General features: G+C 44.0%; 1 protein-coding gene across 1 annotated transcript; it reads left to right on the top strand.

Moving 5' to 3' along the window:
• The first annotated feature begins 1,859 nt into the window (after positions 1 to 1,859).
• On the top strand, positions 1,860 to 9,580 carry LOC150055437 (uncharacterized). Its single transcript, XM_090343967.1, is given in 3 exon segments — positions 1,860 to 6,887; positions 7,068 to 7,480; positions 8,185 to 9,580. Coding segments are annotated over 3 exon segments (6,837 nt in total).
• Positions 9,581 to 15,110: the final 5,530 nt, after the last annotated feature.

Genomic DNA, 15,110 nt, shown 5'->3' with positions numbered 1-15,110 from the left:
CATCTCTGGCTCCAGAGATACACTTTTTAATAGGTATCTATGAATATACTTCACATCAATAACTAAGTAGAACATGAAAAATGCTATTTCTTTGCCCATTCATCTATGTATTCATTGTTTTTTTTTATTATTGAAGACCAGAAAACACCTGGCACTTTTCTATATCCTAAGTACACAATGAATGGAACAATCAGAAGTTTTGTAAGATTTGCAGTCTTCTAAAAGGTCAGTACTCTCTTGCAGATAGTGATGGAGTAGGAGAGAGAGAGAGAGTAAGAGAGAGAGAGAGACAGAGAGAGACAGAGAGACAGAGAGAAAGACAGAGAGAGACAGAGAGAGAGAGAGACAGAGCTCTGACCACTATTCTATCATTAATAGACAAGGAATGGAATATGTCTAGCCCTGGAAAGAAAAATTTCAAGCAGAGAAGTCAGCGTGCTGAGTTATTTATCACAAAGATCATCAGAAAAATCTATTGAGAATGTACAATATTGGGGTCCAGAGGTGGAGCAATGAAACCGGCTAGAAATTCAGAAGGGCAGCATAGTCATCTTGTAGTAATGCAGGGGAAGAAGAGAAATTGGACCAAGGATGTATTGGAAAGGTAAAACAAACAAGATCTTCTGACTTCAGAGACAAAGAAAGGAGTTCAAGACAACACTAACAACTGTGATCTGAGGAACTTCCAAAATAATGTACCTGTCAAATGAAAGGAAACAGTGCAGGCTTGGAAAGGGAGGTGAACTCAGGGTTTGTATTTTGGACATGTTTTGTTTGAACTGCCAGTTAGAAGTCCATCTGGAGGTGTCATATGTACAGCTGAACGCATTGGTATAGAGTTGAAAGAAGATCATTATGGAGGAACAGATATGAAATTATCAGCAGATACATGAAATATATAGCCATGAATCTGGAGAGGTGATTGGGAAGAGAAAAGGGGGAGAGAGAGAGAGAGAGAGAGAGAGAGAGAGAGAGAGAGAGAGAGAGAGAGAGAGAGAGAGGGAGGGAGGGAGGGAGGGAGGGAGGGAGGGAGAGGGAGGGAGGGAGGGAGGGAGGGAGGGAGGGAGGGAGGGAGAGAGAGAGAGAGAGAGAGAGAGAGAGAGAGAGAAACAGAAAACCCACAAGAGTGACTGTACAAGTTATTTGACTATGTTGAATGAGAAATTCATAGTGAAAGATCCTCCCCTCCCCAAAAATAAAACCTTATCATATAATTAGCAGCTTAGCATCAGTAACGCCATCTTGCAAGGCTTGAACTAAGAAATAAAAAGTGTAGTGTAAGCCTTAAGATAAAAATAGGGTACAATTACAGGAACTCTGTGGGCCAACATCTGACCCGGGTTCCAGGAACCGAAAGGAACAAATGTTTTGTAACACCATTGGTCAAGAAATGGAGTAACACCAGGCCTGCAGTTGTGCCAGGATGGTGGGGTAACGACAGGCCTGTGGTTAAGGGATGTGTTAAAATAGAAAGTCCCAGTGTTCCAGTAATAAAATTGTAATAAACCAATCAGAACCCTGTAACTATGCTGCCTCTGCTTCTGTAAGCTTGCTTTAGCTGCCTATAAAATATACCCCTCGCTCCCCAACCGGCGCGCAAGTCTTCTAGGAGACCTGTCGCCCGGGCGCCCGATACCTGAATAAACCTCTTGCTGTTGCATCCGACTGTGTGGTCTCGCTGTTCCTTGGGAAGGGTCTCCAACCTGAGGGACCTCCTCTAAGGAGGGTGGTCTTTCAATTGGGGGCTCGTCCGGGATAGGAGACCCCTCACCCAGGGACCACCGACCCACCTCCGGGAGGTAAGCTGGCCAGCGATTTCTCTGTTGTTTGTTTGTAATTCCGTTCTCTGTCACATGCGCATGCGCTTCTGTAATTCGCCGTGGCGGTCTGTACCTTGCGGATCTGAGGAGGAGCTGACGGGCTCGGACTCCCAACCGCAGCCCCTGGGAGACGTCCCAGGGGTGAGAGGGGCTTGGAAAAGCCCCCGTCTGTCTAGTGGGGTGCCTGGTACCCCTTCTGAAGTGAGTATCCACTCACAACCTGTAAGGGAGGAGGATTGGCCACCCTCTGACTCCCGTCTGAATTTATTTACTTTCTGTTTAATGTCTGGGGTCAGATATCTGACCCGCCCTATTTCCCCCTTTGGGGCCCTACCTCAGCCTGAGGAATCTGCAGTTCAGTTGCTGGGAGAGGCGTCTGGGCCCCCTCCAACAATTGATTCATTTTCAGTTTTGGAAAAAGGTCGTCTTGTGAAGTTCTTTTGTTTTTTTGTCTTTGTGGTATTTGTGTTAATTGTGACGGGACTGGAACTGACTGCTAAAATGGGACAGACTCAGACTGTAACTACCCCCTTAAGTTTGACTTTGCAGCACTGGAAGGAGGTTCGAGCAGCCGCTCATAACCTGTCAGTGGAAATACACAAGAATAGGTGGATCACTCATTGCTCCTCCGAATGGCCAACGTTTGGGGTGGGGTGGCCCCCTGAGGGTAGCTTTTACCCCTCGTTAATCCAGCAGGTGAAATCTAAGATCCTGGATCCTGGTCCACACGGACACCCCGACCAGATGGCCTATATCTTCACCTGGGAGTCACTTGCCCTTGACCTCCCCCCTTGGGTCAGGCCGTTCCTTCCCCCCAAAACCCCTCTCCAGGCTACTGCACCTCCAGCTCCCATTCCCTCTCCAAACACCTCGTCCCTCTACCCAGCTCTCGTTCCTCCCCGGAAGCAGGTCAAAACCACCCCTGTTGTTCTCCCACCCGATGATAATTTGATTAACCTTCTCCAGGAAGACCCTCCGCCGTACCCTCAGAACAGAGGAGCCGAAGCTGAACCAGCTCCTCCGCCAAACCCACCTCTGGCCCCAGTCCCATCTCCGGGGCCACCCCCTGCATCCCCGATGGCCGCTCGCCTCCGAGGGCGGCGCGAGCCACCGGCCGCTGATTCCACCTCACAAGCCTTCCCCCTTAGGATTGGGATAGACGGTAGATGGCAGTATTGGCCTTTCTCGGCTTCAGACTTGTACAACTGGAAAAACAATAACCCTTCCTTTTCAAAGGACCCCTCGCGGCTTACTGCTTTAATTGAGTCTATTCTAGTGACCCATCAGCCCACCTGGGATGATTGCCAGCAGCTCTTACAGACTCTGTTAACCTCGGAAGAGCGCCAGCGGGTTCTGTTAGAAGCCCGGAAAAATGTTAGGGGGGCTGACGGACACCTGACCCAGTTGCCCAATGAAATAGATGCCGCTTTTCCTTTGGAGAGGCCAGCATGGGATCACACCACGGTGGAAGGTAGGAATCACCTGCATCTCTATCGCCAGTTGCTCGTAGCGGGTCTCCAAGGGGCAGCGAAGCGCCCCACAAATTTGGCTCAGGTTAAGCAAGTTATGCAGGGAGCAAATGAGAGCCCTTCCGCCTTCTTGGAGAGATTAAAAGAGGCCTTTAGAATCTACACCCCTTTTGATCCTGAAGACCCCGCTGTGGAGACTAACATAGTCATGTCCTTCATTTGGCAAGCGGCTCCTGACATTAGAAAGAAATTGGAGCGCCTTGAAAATTTAAGAGCAAGTACTCTTTCTGACTTATTAAAAGAAGCTGAGAAGATTTTTAATAAGCGTGAAACTCAGGAAGAAAGGGATGAAAGACTAAAAAGAGAAGCAGAGGAAAGAGATGAAAGGTTAAGAAAAGAGGCGGAAGTAAGAGAGGAAACAAGAGATAGGAGGAGGACCAGAGAAATTAGCAAGTTGCTGGCCACTGTAGTGTCTGACAGAAGCCAGGACAGAAATAAGCAAGACAGAAGTAGGGAAAGAGGGCGTGGGCCCCGAGTGGGCAAGGACCAATGTGCTTATTGCAGAGAAAGAGGCCACTGGGCCAGGGACTGCCCCAAAAAGAAGGACTTTCAGAAGCCTAAGGCTCCCACCAGCTCCCTACTCAATTTGGAAGATTAGGATTGTCAGGGCCAGGAGCCCCCCCCTGAGCCCAGGGTAACTCTTAATGTTGGGGGGCAGCCAGTGACTTTTCTAGTAGACACAGGTGCGCAACATTCGGTCCTCACCCGGAACCCTGGACCGCTCAGTAACCAGACTGTGTGGGTGCAGGGCGCGACCGGAGGAAAAAGCTATCAATGGACCACCGAACGAAGAGTGCACCTGGCCACTGGTAAAGTGACTCACTCCTTTTTACATGTACCTGATTGTCCTTACCCACTACTAGGTCGGGATCTGCTACAAAAATTAAAAGCTCAGATCTATTTTGAAGAAACAAAGGTCCGGGTAATGGGACCCGAAGGGCAGCCCCTACATGTAATGGCTCTAAATATAGAAGAAGAATATAGATTGTATGAACAACCTTCAGAGACTTCAGATCTAAAAAGCTGGCTTGAGGAATTTCCTGAATCATGGGCAGAGACAGGGGGTCTAGGATTAGCAGTGCAACAAGCCCCCTTAGTAATTGCCCTCAAATCAACTGCATGTCCAGTCTCCATTAAACAGTACCCTATGTCAAAAGAAGCGCAGGAGGGTATAAGACCCCACATTAGACGGCTGATAGATCAAGGGGTTCTAATCCCCTGCCAGTCCCCATGGAACACCCCCCTTCTGCCTGTAAAGAAACCCGGAACTGGGGATTATAGGCCAGTACAAGACTTGAGGGAAGTAAATAGGCGTGTGGAAGACATCCACCCCACAGTGCCTAACCCTTATAATTTGCTGAGTTCTCTGACACCGGCTCATAAATGGTACTCTGTGCTGGATCTGAAAGATGCCTTCTTTTGCCTAAGATTACATCCCAGTAGCCAGTCAATCTTTGCTTTTGAATGGAAAGACCCCGAGCTGGGACTATCAGGGCAATTGACTTGGACTAGACTCCCTCAGGGGTTCAAAAACAGCCCCACCCTTTTTGATGAGGCCCTGCACCGGGACCTAGCTGATTTCCGGATCCAGAACCCATCTCTAACACTGCTTCAATATGTAGATGACCTTCTCTTGGCAGCCCCAACCCGCCAGCAATGCGAGCTGGGAACAAAGAGTTTGCTTCAGGCCTTGGGCTTGCTGGGATATCGGGCCTCAGCTAAAAAGGCACAGATATGCCAAGAACAGGTCACCTATTTAGGCTATCTCATCAAAAATGGGCAGAGATGGCTGACAGAAGCCAGAAAAGAGACAGTCCTCAGAATGCCAGTTCCCAAAACCCCACGGCAGCTGAGAGAATTCCTGGGGACTGCTGGATTTTGTAGATTATGGATCCCTGGGTTTGCTGAGACAGCGGCCCCACTATATCCTCTTACTAAGCAAGGGGCTAGCTATACCTGGGGAGAAGAACAACAAAAAGCCTTCCAGGAGATTAAAAAGGCCCTCCTATCAGCTCCAGCTCTCGGGTTGCCAGATCTAACTAAACCTTTTGATCTGTTTGTGGACGAGAAGTCTGGATACGCTAAAGGGGTTCTCACTCAAAAACTTGGGCCCTGGCGACGCCCTGTGGCATACCTGTCAAAGAAGTTGGATCCAGTAGCATCCGGATGGCCACCTTGTCTTCGAATGGTGGCAGCCATTGCGGTACTCACCAAGGATGCTGGTAAATTGACTATGGGACAGCCATTAACTCTACTGGCTCCTCACGCCGTAGAGGCAATAATCAGACAGCCCCCTGAACGATGGTTGTCTAATGCCAGGATGACTCATTACCAGGCCATGCTACTGGACACTGATAAAATCCATTTTGGCCCAGTAGTCACCCTTAACCCTGCTACCCTACTCCCGGTACCAGAGGGGATGGAGGAACCTCATGACTGTCTAGAGATCCTTGCAGAAGTGCACGGAACCAGACCAGATCTCACCGATGTTCCACTCCCTGACGCGGACTGTACCTGGTATACGGACGGGAGTAGCTTCCTACAGGACGGACAACGGAAAGCGGGGGCTGCGGTGACTACAGAGAAGGAGGTAATCTGGGCAGAACCCCTTCCACCAGGGACCTCAGCACAACGGGCAGAACTTGCGGCATTGACCCAGGCTCTCCTGATGGCCAAAGGAAAGAAAGTCAACATCTACACAGACAGCAGGTATGCCTTTGCCACTGCTCATGTACATGGGGAGATATATCGTAGGAGAGGGCTTTTGACTTCGGAAGGCAAAGAGGTTAAAAATAAAAAGGAAATTCTGGCCCTACTATCAGCCTTATTCCGGCCAGCCAGGCTCAGCATCATGCATTGCCCAGGCCATCAAAAAGGAGACCACCCCGTGGCCATGGGAAATAGACTGGCCGACGAGACAGCACGCTCGGTGGCACTGAAGCCCATGCCTGAAATCACAGCAACTTTGCCTATAAAAATACCTAATAGGTCGTCCTTCTGGTACGGGCCAAAGGACCAAGAACTGTTAAAAACCCTGGGAGCCACCCTAGACCAAGAAACGGGAGACTGGCTGAAAGAAGGAAAGACTGTGCTGCCTACCCCAATAGCGCACCAGATAATAGATAGAATCCATAAGTTAACTCACCTCAGTCCTAAAAAGCTTAAAGACTTGTTGGATAGAGATGAACAGTTCTTTTATTTTCCCAATAAAAATCAAATACTCCAGAAAGTTGCAGATTCCTGCCAGGTCTGTGCCCAGGTCAACGCGGGAAAACACAGTGCCCCCAAAGGGGCTCAAGAAAGAGGACATCGGCCAGGAATTCATTGGGAAATTGACTTTACTGAAATCAAGCCCGGAATGTATGGATACAAGTATCTATTGGTATTTGTGGATACTTTTTCGGGATGGGTGGAGGCCTTTCCCACCAGAAAAGAAACCGCTAAGGTGGTTTCCAAGAAGCTTCTAGAAGAAATTTTTCCTAGATATGGCATGCCCAAGGTAATCGGGACTGACAATGGGCCCGCTTTTGTCTCTCAGGTAAGTCAGATGGTGGCTAGATTATTGGGGATTGATTGGAAATTACATTGTGCTTATAGACCCCAAAGTTCAGGACAGGTAGAGAGGATGAACAGGACTTTAAAGGAGACTTTAACCAAATTAACGCTTGCAACTGGCTCTAGGGATTGGGTGCTCCTCCTCCCCTTGGCCCTGTATAAGGCCCGGAATACTCCAGGACCCCATCAGTTGACCCCCTTTGAAATTCTGTATGGGGCTCCCCCACCTGCTGTTAGCTTTTTGGATCCTAATATTGCCAGCTTTGCTAATAGTCAAACTCTCCAAGCCCATTTACAGGCCCTCCAATTGGTCCAAAAGGAGGTTTGGAGACCTCTGGCGGCAGCATACAGAGAGCAACAGGATCGTCCTGTGGTGCCCCACAAGTTCCAGATTGGTGACTCTGTTTGGGTCCGCCGGCACCAGACCAGGAACCTTGAACCTAGGTGGAAGGGACCCTACACTGTCCTGCTGACCACTCCCACCGCTCTCAAGGTAGACGGGATCGCCGCCTGGATCCACGCCTCCCACGTCAAACCGGCAACACCTGTGGAATCCGGGACCGGAGAGCAGACATGGTGAGTTCAGCGAACCCAAAACCCCCTCAAGATAAGACTTATAACAAATTCTCAATAGTGGTTCTTATATACATCAATGTCCTCTGTTGTCAAGGCTCTCCCCACCAGCTTAAGCTATTAACCTGGCAAGTTCTGTCTGGTAATGCGGAGGTAGTGTGGGAGACTACCCAGGCAGCCCCCCTCAATACCTGGTGGCCCACACTTGCCCCCGATTTTTGTCAAATAGCAGTTGGAGCTGACCCTATATGGGGAGTAGAAAATGTGAAATTAAAAGACCTTTACAGAAGCACCCACCCGGGGGTAGTTGATCAGGCCGGGTGTCGCACCCCATATGCAAGATGCAAATGGGCACATTATGATTTCTATGTTTGTCCCCGAGGGGGTAGATCCAATCTCAAGGCAGAACAGTGCGGGGGACCAGGGGATTTCTATTGTGCAAAATGGGGCTGTGAGACCACAGGGGAAGTCAATTGGAAGTTACCGGGAGATTTAATTGAAGTCAAAAGAGGTTTCAAAAAAGAGACTGGAAAACCGACCACTGCCTGTTTAAAGGGTAAAGACAGATTTTACTCAGGACTCTCTTTACCTCTAAAAATAAGCTTCACAGAAAAGGGGAAGGAATTTAGGGGGTGGACCCAGGGAACTTTTTGGGGCCTTAGGCTATATGTTTCAGGATATAACCCCGGAGTACTCTTTCAGATTAGGCTAAAAGTCCAAAGACTTCCAGAGCCTGTAGGTATAGGCCCTAATCCTGCAATATTTAGACAGAAAACTCCGGTCCTGAGTCAAGGTCCTAATCCTGTAACACCTGGACAGAGGACTTCTGTAATATTCTCTAGGCCTGAAATATATAGACAGAGGACCCTAGTGATATCAGGAACAGGGACCCAAGTCAAAGAAGTAACCAAAACTGGGATCCTAATGATGTCAGAAACAGGGATCCTAGTCGAAGAAGTAAATGAAACTGAGACCAAACAAACCTGGGATCTCAAAGGCCCATCAACCCCCGCTCAGCCAGAAAACATTGAGCGATTACAAGAATTGGTTAACGGTACCTACTTATTCCTGAATGCCACCAATCCTAATTTAACCCAAGAATGTTGGCTATGCTTGGGGGCCCGACCCCCTTTTTATGAAGGAGTTGCCATTAATGAAAATTTCAGTCTCTTCGCAACACCTCCTCTTCAATGCAGGGCCTTTGCTCAGCACAAACTGACCCTTTCAGAGATCACAGGTCGAGGATTGTGCATAGGAACAGTTCCTCAAAATTATCGAAAGATGTGTACTCAGATTGTCCAAGTACCAACTGAATCCTATTTTTTGGTACCCCCCGATAATACCCTGTGGGCTTGCAGCACCGGATTAACCCCCTGCGTGTCATCAAAAGTTTTGGATGACACCTCAGATTTTTGTGTAATTGTAGAATTATGGCCTAAAATAACCTATCATAATTCAGATGCTATGTATAAATATTATGAAGGAAGTAACCGAGTACGTCGGGAACCCATATCTTTAACCATGGCAATAATATTGGGGGGAATAACTATGGGAGGAATAGCTGCTGGAATTGGAACTGGAACATCTGTCCTTTTGGCCAGCAAAGAAATTAAGATACTTCAACAGGCAATGCATTCAGATATCACAGCTTTGGAAGAATCTGTTAGTGCCTTAGAAAAATCCTTAACCTCCCTGTCTGAAGTCGTGTTGCAGAATAGAAGGGGATTGGACATATTATTTCTAAAAGAAGGGGGACTGTGTGCGGCCCTTAAAGAGGAATGTTGCTTTTATGCGGACCACACTGGAATAGTGAGGGATAATATGGCCAAACTAAGAGAAAGACTCAAACAAAGACAGCAGATATTTGACTCACAACAAGGTTGGTTTGAAGGATGGTTTAATAAGTCACCATGGTTTGCCACCCTATTCTCAACTATTATGGGCCCGTTAATTATTGTTCTCCTAATTTTGTTATTTGGTCCCTGCATATTAAACAGATTAGTGCAATTTGTCAAAGACCGAGTGGCGGTAGTCCAAGCCCTGGTATTAACCCAGCAATATAACCGGGTATCTCAAGAAGATTTTTATACAACAGTATATTAATTACCTTAAAAAAAATTGTCCTTCCAAAATAAAGGATTTTATTTAGGCACAAGAAAAAGGGGGGAATGAAAGATCCTCCCCTCCCCAAAAATAAAACCTTATCATATAATTAGCAGCTTAGCATCAGTAACGCCATCTTGCAAGGCTTGAACTAAGAAATAAAAAGTGTAGTGTAAGCCTTAAGATAAAAATAGGGTACAATTACAGGAACTCTGTGGGCCAACATCTGACCCGGGTTCCAGGAACCGAAAGGAACAAATGTTTTGTAACACCATTGGTCAAGAAATGGAGTAACACCAGGCCTGCAGTTGTGCCAGGATGGTGGGGTAACGACAGGCCTGTGGTTAAGGGATGTGTTAAAATAGAAAGTCCCAGTGTTCCAGTAATAAAATTGTAATAAACCAATCAGAACCCTGTAACTATGCTGCCTCTGCTTCTGTAAGCTTGCTTTAGCTGCCTATAAAATATACCCCTCGCTCCCCAACCGGCGCGCAAGTCTTCTAGGAGACCTGTCGCCCGGGCGCCCGATACCTGAATAAACCTCTTGCTGTTGCATCCGACTGTGTGGTCTCGCTGTTCCTTGGGAAGGGTCTCCAACCTGAGGGACCTCCTCTAAGGAGGGTGGTCTTTCAATAGTATGGATTATTGAGTAAATAAATCAAGTCTGCCAAAAGAAAAAACAGATTGAGTCAGAAATGTCATTCTCTGACCATTTTTTCCAATTCCTTTGTGATCTAGCCATATGTAATGCCAACGTTTTATGTTTCTTTTTGTAGCCTTTAGTTATTACTTTAGTTACTTTGATTGGCCCTTTAGCTCCTAAAGAATCTCACCCTTGTTGGGGCCAGCGGTTCATACCTGCTACTAACTACTCAGGAGGCTGAGATCTAATGATTAGGGTTCAAAGTCTAAAGGAGCATGGAGAGACAAATCCAAATTATTCACTAATTATTTACCAAAAAGTTGAAAGTGGAGCTATGGGTCAAGTGGAAGAACACCAGCCTTGAGTGAAAAATCTAAGGGAGAGTGCCCAAGCTCAGTTCAAGCCCCAATACCACCCCCCACCACCACGGATTTTACTTTCTAATATTCCTTGTGTCTAACCTTGTCTTTCTGAAAACTTCTCTGAAGGTAAAATCCGATATCATATAGGCTAATTTTACTTCCAAGCTTCAATGTACATAAGACCCAAAGAAATTATGCACATTCTGTGACTAAAAGAATTAAATTCAGGCCACTGGCATTTTAACGATAGGTTACAGTTCATGTTATCTATTAACTCAAATGGAACTACAATGGAAACAAAACAAAATGGAGGCACATACTATTGCAAAGGATGAACAGAGAGAACTTAGAAGAGTAGCAGAGTGCAAAGAACTTACAGTGTCACCGTCTATACCAAAACATAGTAATGTGCTTGGACTTGACCTCCAGCCTGAGCCTCAGAGGACTGACTCTATACTTTTTTATTCATAGATTTTTATTGTAATTAATAGAAGGATTACATTATATTCACCAGATAGAGGGTGCATTACTTCACATACATTGATACCCTTTTTCATGTCTTGGTTCCCATTTCCCTCCCCGACCTCCACCCCTCTTCTTGTTTTCCTCCTCCTTTCCCTATCTGATTTCGAATAATCAAATACTCATATATCAAATATATCAGATAACAAGGTGAAATACTGTAACAATATGTGATAACCAAAGGACAGCACAAGAGATGAGAGATAACATAGTACGTTTAGGACAGCAGTCACTCGTTATATGGCTTTTGTTTCTATATCATGGAGGTCCTTTCATTTAGTTGGACTGACACTATTCTATGTTTTACCCTTGTATATCTATTCTCTTTCAACAACCTTTGGGAATGTGCTACTTTCATTTATAGTTTTCTCTTGACTCAGAAAGTATAAAGTAGCTTGGTGAGGTTGGATATGAAGGATGAATACTTCTGCATTTGGAAAGAAAGGCCTAGGAATGTTTATTTTAATAGAAATGAAAGTTATCATGTACTGAGTACCTGTGGTGTGTATCAAGTGTTTGCAAACATTCTCTCATTTAATTCTTACACAGCCCCATGGAATATGGAATATTATCTTCATTTTACAGATGGTGGCTATACCAATTTAATGAATCCCCAGTTCATGCAGCCAATATCCAGCACAACACACAAGGCACTTCTGCTCTGTCATCCTCCAAAGTTCTCTAAACTTTCTGCTGTGGTATTTCCAGGCTTGGGAGAAATATTGGAGCGAGGCATTTACAGACTAATGCGATAGTCATGAGATTTCTCCTCTACTCACAAGAGTGGTTATCAGGGTTCTGTGTGTGCCAGGATGTAATGGAAAAAGAGATCTAAATAGAGATGTGGTGTTTAGTCACACCACTGGGGCCTGTGAAAGCCGAGCAGGTGAGTTTTCACTTCTTATTGCATGTCATTTTGCATAGCTATTTTAAGTAAGAAAAATCATAATTGGTACTATTCAAGCAAACATTTTGAAGCATAATATGGTTGTAATAAACATAAAATCTTAATAAAAAACAGGATGAAAAGGCTCTGAGGCCATATTTGCATCTCCAGCCTTGAGTTTTGGCTTTCAATTTTAGAATTCATTGAACTTAGAATCATCATTTAAATTTCTAATGGCTAGCTCAAATTGTAATAAAAGAAGCATATCAATTATCTGTTTTACATTTTCTTTTCACTATCCATCAACCCTTTCAGTTTCCAAACCTACAGTTATATTTGATCCTTTTCTCATCATCTCAACTGGAAAAAAAATAAGCTATGTCCAATTCTACCTCCAAGTAGTATAGACTCTCAAGATTTCGATGCTTCAGATTTCTCTGAAGTGATGAATATGTGTCTACTTTCTGAAGGCTTTTCTATTAGGTGTCTTGCTTCCATCAACCCAGCTCTGCACATCTACCTCCATTTTCTCCACTGTAACATGACTTTTTGTTCCACTACAGCTTCCTTGGCAGTATTTGCATATGAGTTCAAACTTCAAAAAATATTTTTCATTGTCTGTTGGTTCTTGTTTCATGTAAAATAGAATATATACTCAGAGTTAATGGCTCACACTTATAGTCTTAGCTACTTAAGAGGCTGAGATATGAGAATTTATCTGACTGGGAAGCCAGCCATGGTATATAAATCCAAAAGAGTTCCAATTGAGTATTTTAAAGCCAGAAATGGTGGTATGGCTCAAATAGTGGAAAGCCAGCCTTGAACAAAAAATCCAAGCAAAAGTGTAAGGCCTTGAGTTCAAATACCAGCACCAGCATGTGCACACACACACACACACACACACACACACACACACACACACACACACAATATTAAGAAACAGGTCCTACTACATCCTAGCCTATGAAAGGCATAAAGATTCAATTCAAGCTATTGGGATAACAACAAGCCGTTATCTCATTAATTTAAACAACTGATTTGACCCACTGCTGCATGGGTTTCCAATATTCAATCATTCCTGCAGAGAGGTTCAGGCTGCCACCCATGGCAGGCTCTTTAGATAATCATGTGTAGAATAAAAGGAGTAATATGAGCAGCTAATACATTCAACATGACAATATTTCATCTTCTGAGGCAGACCGAAGAATATAACCTATTTCATATTAGGAGTGGCAGTAAGGAAAGAAAAGAGCTTTCAGAATATCTCTCAACAAAACTGAGCAAATGTAGATTGATAAGATGATTTCATTGGTCCCTTATTTATGAATCAAATTTAAAATGGATGAGGGAATTGCTTATCAAGCATGGATGCAAGTTAAGCTGAGCTGTTGTTTTAGGGCTATCTGCCCCAAGCAACAGAATGAAATAAGCTTTGTACAATAGGGATGGAAATGTATCTGTCCAGCATGGAATTCTGACTGACAACAAATCAATATGTTTTTGGATTCAAGTCAGAAAAAATATAAGAGCAAACAAAGGATAATATTTCTCTGAAACAATTCTATGTACAGGACAAAAGATCCCTATCCAGCTTTTCTGTTCCTAAACTCTATTCATATTCTATCTCTTTCAAAAACACTGGCACTCTGCAGACGTCCTCTGATATAATCTCTATAGCCTCCAAATAGCTTAAATTTACTCGTGAGGTTGTGCCACACCTGTGTCATGCAGCCTGCAGAGAGCTCTACATGAATTTTCAGAAGCTAGCGTCAATTTTAAATTACATTTATCTACTCCTTAACTAAAAGAAGAGCATCCAAGAATGCCTCCAGATAATTGCATTAAATGTGTGGCTTCTCTGTATTCTATTATTCTGAGGGAGTGATTTTATGCTGAAATATGCTTTTGTGATCTTATCACATGTAACTTTCTAGTGTCTGGAAATGCCCAATTGTAGGTAATATTCTTTATTTTCTGCCAATGAATAGAGCAGCATCTCACATTTCTCTTCCTAAGAAATGTGAGAATTGTGCATCATAGCATTTGTCAAGTTTTAAAGTCATATGTTGACTAGCCCAAAATATTATAAAGTATCATAATAATAGCAAGATATCTCAAAGATGTATTTAAAATTTCTCTGATTCATCTTTATGTTGAGATCACCTCAACACTTAAAAAATAAAAGCCTTAGGTTCTTATGTTTCTGAATTTCTTTTGGTTGTGGAGATGGAACTCTGTTCTTCATAAATTCTAGGCAAGCTTTCTACCACTAAAACACACTCCAAGCCAGCCCTCAATTTTTAATACTACCTACATGATAAAGAGGATCTATTAATGCCCAACCTTAGAAATGAGTGAAGTATATCATTGATATATCAAAATAATATCAGTTGAAGTCAAATGTACAAAAAAGTCCCTCAAAATACATCTGTGGGATGGAGGGAAGAAAGAGTTGTCATAAGATAGAAGAAGAAATCTATCCTGACCTCAAGCAAAACGTGTGTGAGAGTAAAGATGTAGGGGAAGGTCTACATAAATTTATTGATTGGAATTGAAAAACAAAAGCAGATTTAATTTTTTATAGTTCCCGGAAGATGTACTTTGTACAAACACATTAAATAAGAAAGCTATCCTGGTTACTTCCCACATTTAAAAGCTACTACTCCATACATACGATGGAAGAATCTAGCAAAAACTCAAAATTCCTATGCCTCTATTGTATCTGCTTCCTCTCCATATATTCTCAGTTGGTCCTCCTTTTCTAAAGCTTTCCTTGGTCCCAATTTCTACCCATGTGTTCCTAGTGCTGTTCAATTTAGTTCTACTTTGCTCTAAAGTTCTTGTATTCTCTTGTATATTCTGCACTTATTTTAATCTGTCCATCCCTTGAATTCTAGCATCCCTCAAATAAGAAACTTCTGTCCTGGCTTTTACAAATGGGAAATTTACCATATTTAGTAAAGCTTCAGATTTCAAAATAACACACGCACACTCTTAAGATGATGTTTACAGTACCATTTTTATTCAGACATTTTCTCTCCAAGCAAACAATGCTATTCCAGCTACTTTATAAAGAAAAATAATAGGTCAATAGGACACTGCAACAGCAGCTTTCGG

Source organism: Megascapheus bottae, chromosome 13, assembly GCF_031878675.1.
Source record: "Megascapheus bottae isolate mThoBot1 chromosome 13, mThoBot2.hap1, whole genome shotgun sequence".
Taxonomy (NCBI): Eukaryota; Metazoa; Chordata; class Mammalia; order Rodentia; family Geomyidae; genus Megascapheus; species Megascapheus bottae.
Note: the sequence above shows the minus strand (reverse complement) of the source record. Positions and strands in the feature narration are given on the sequence as shown.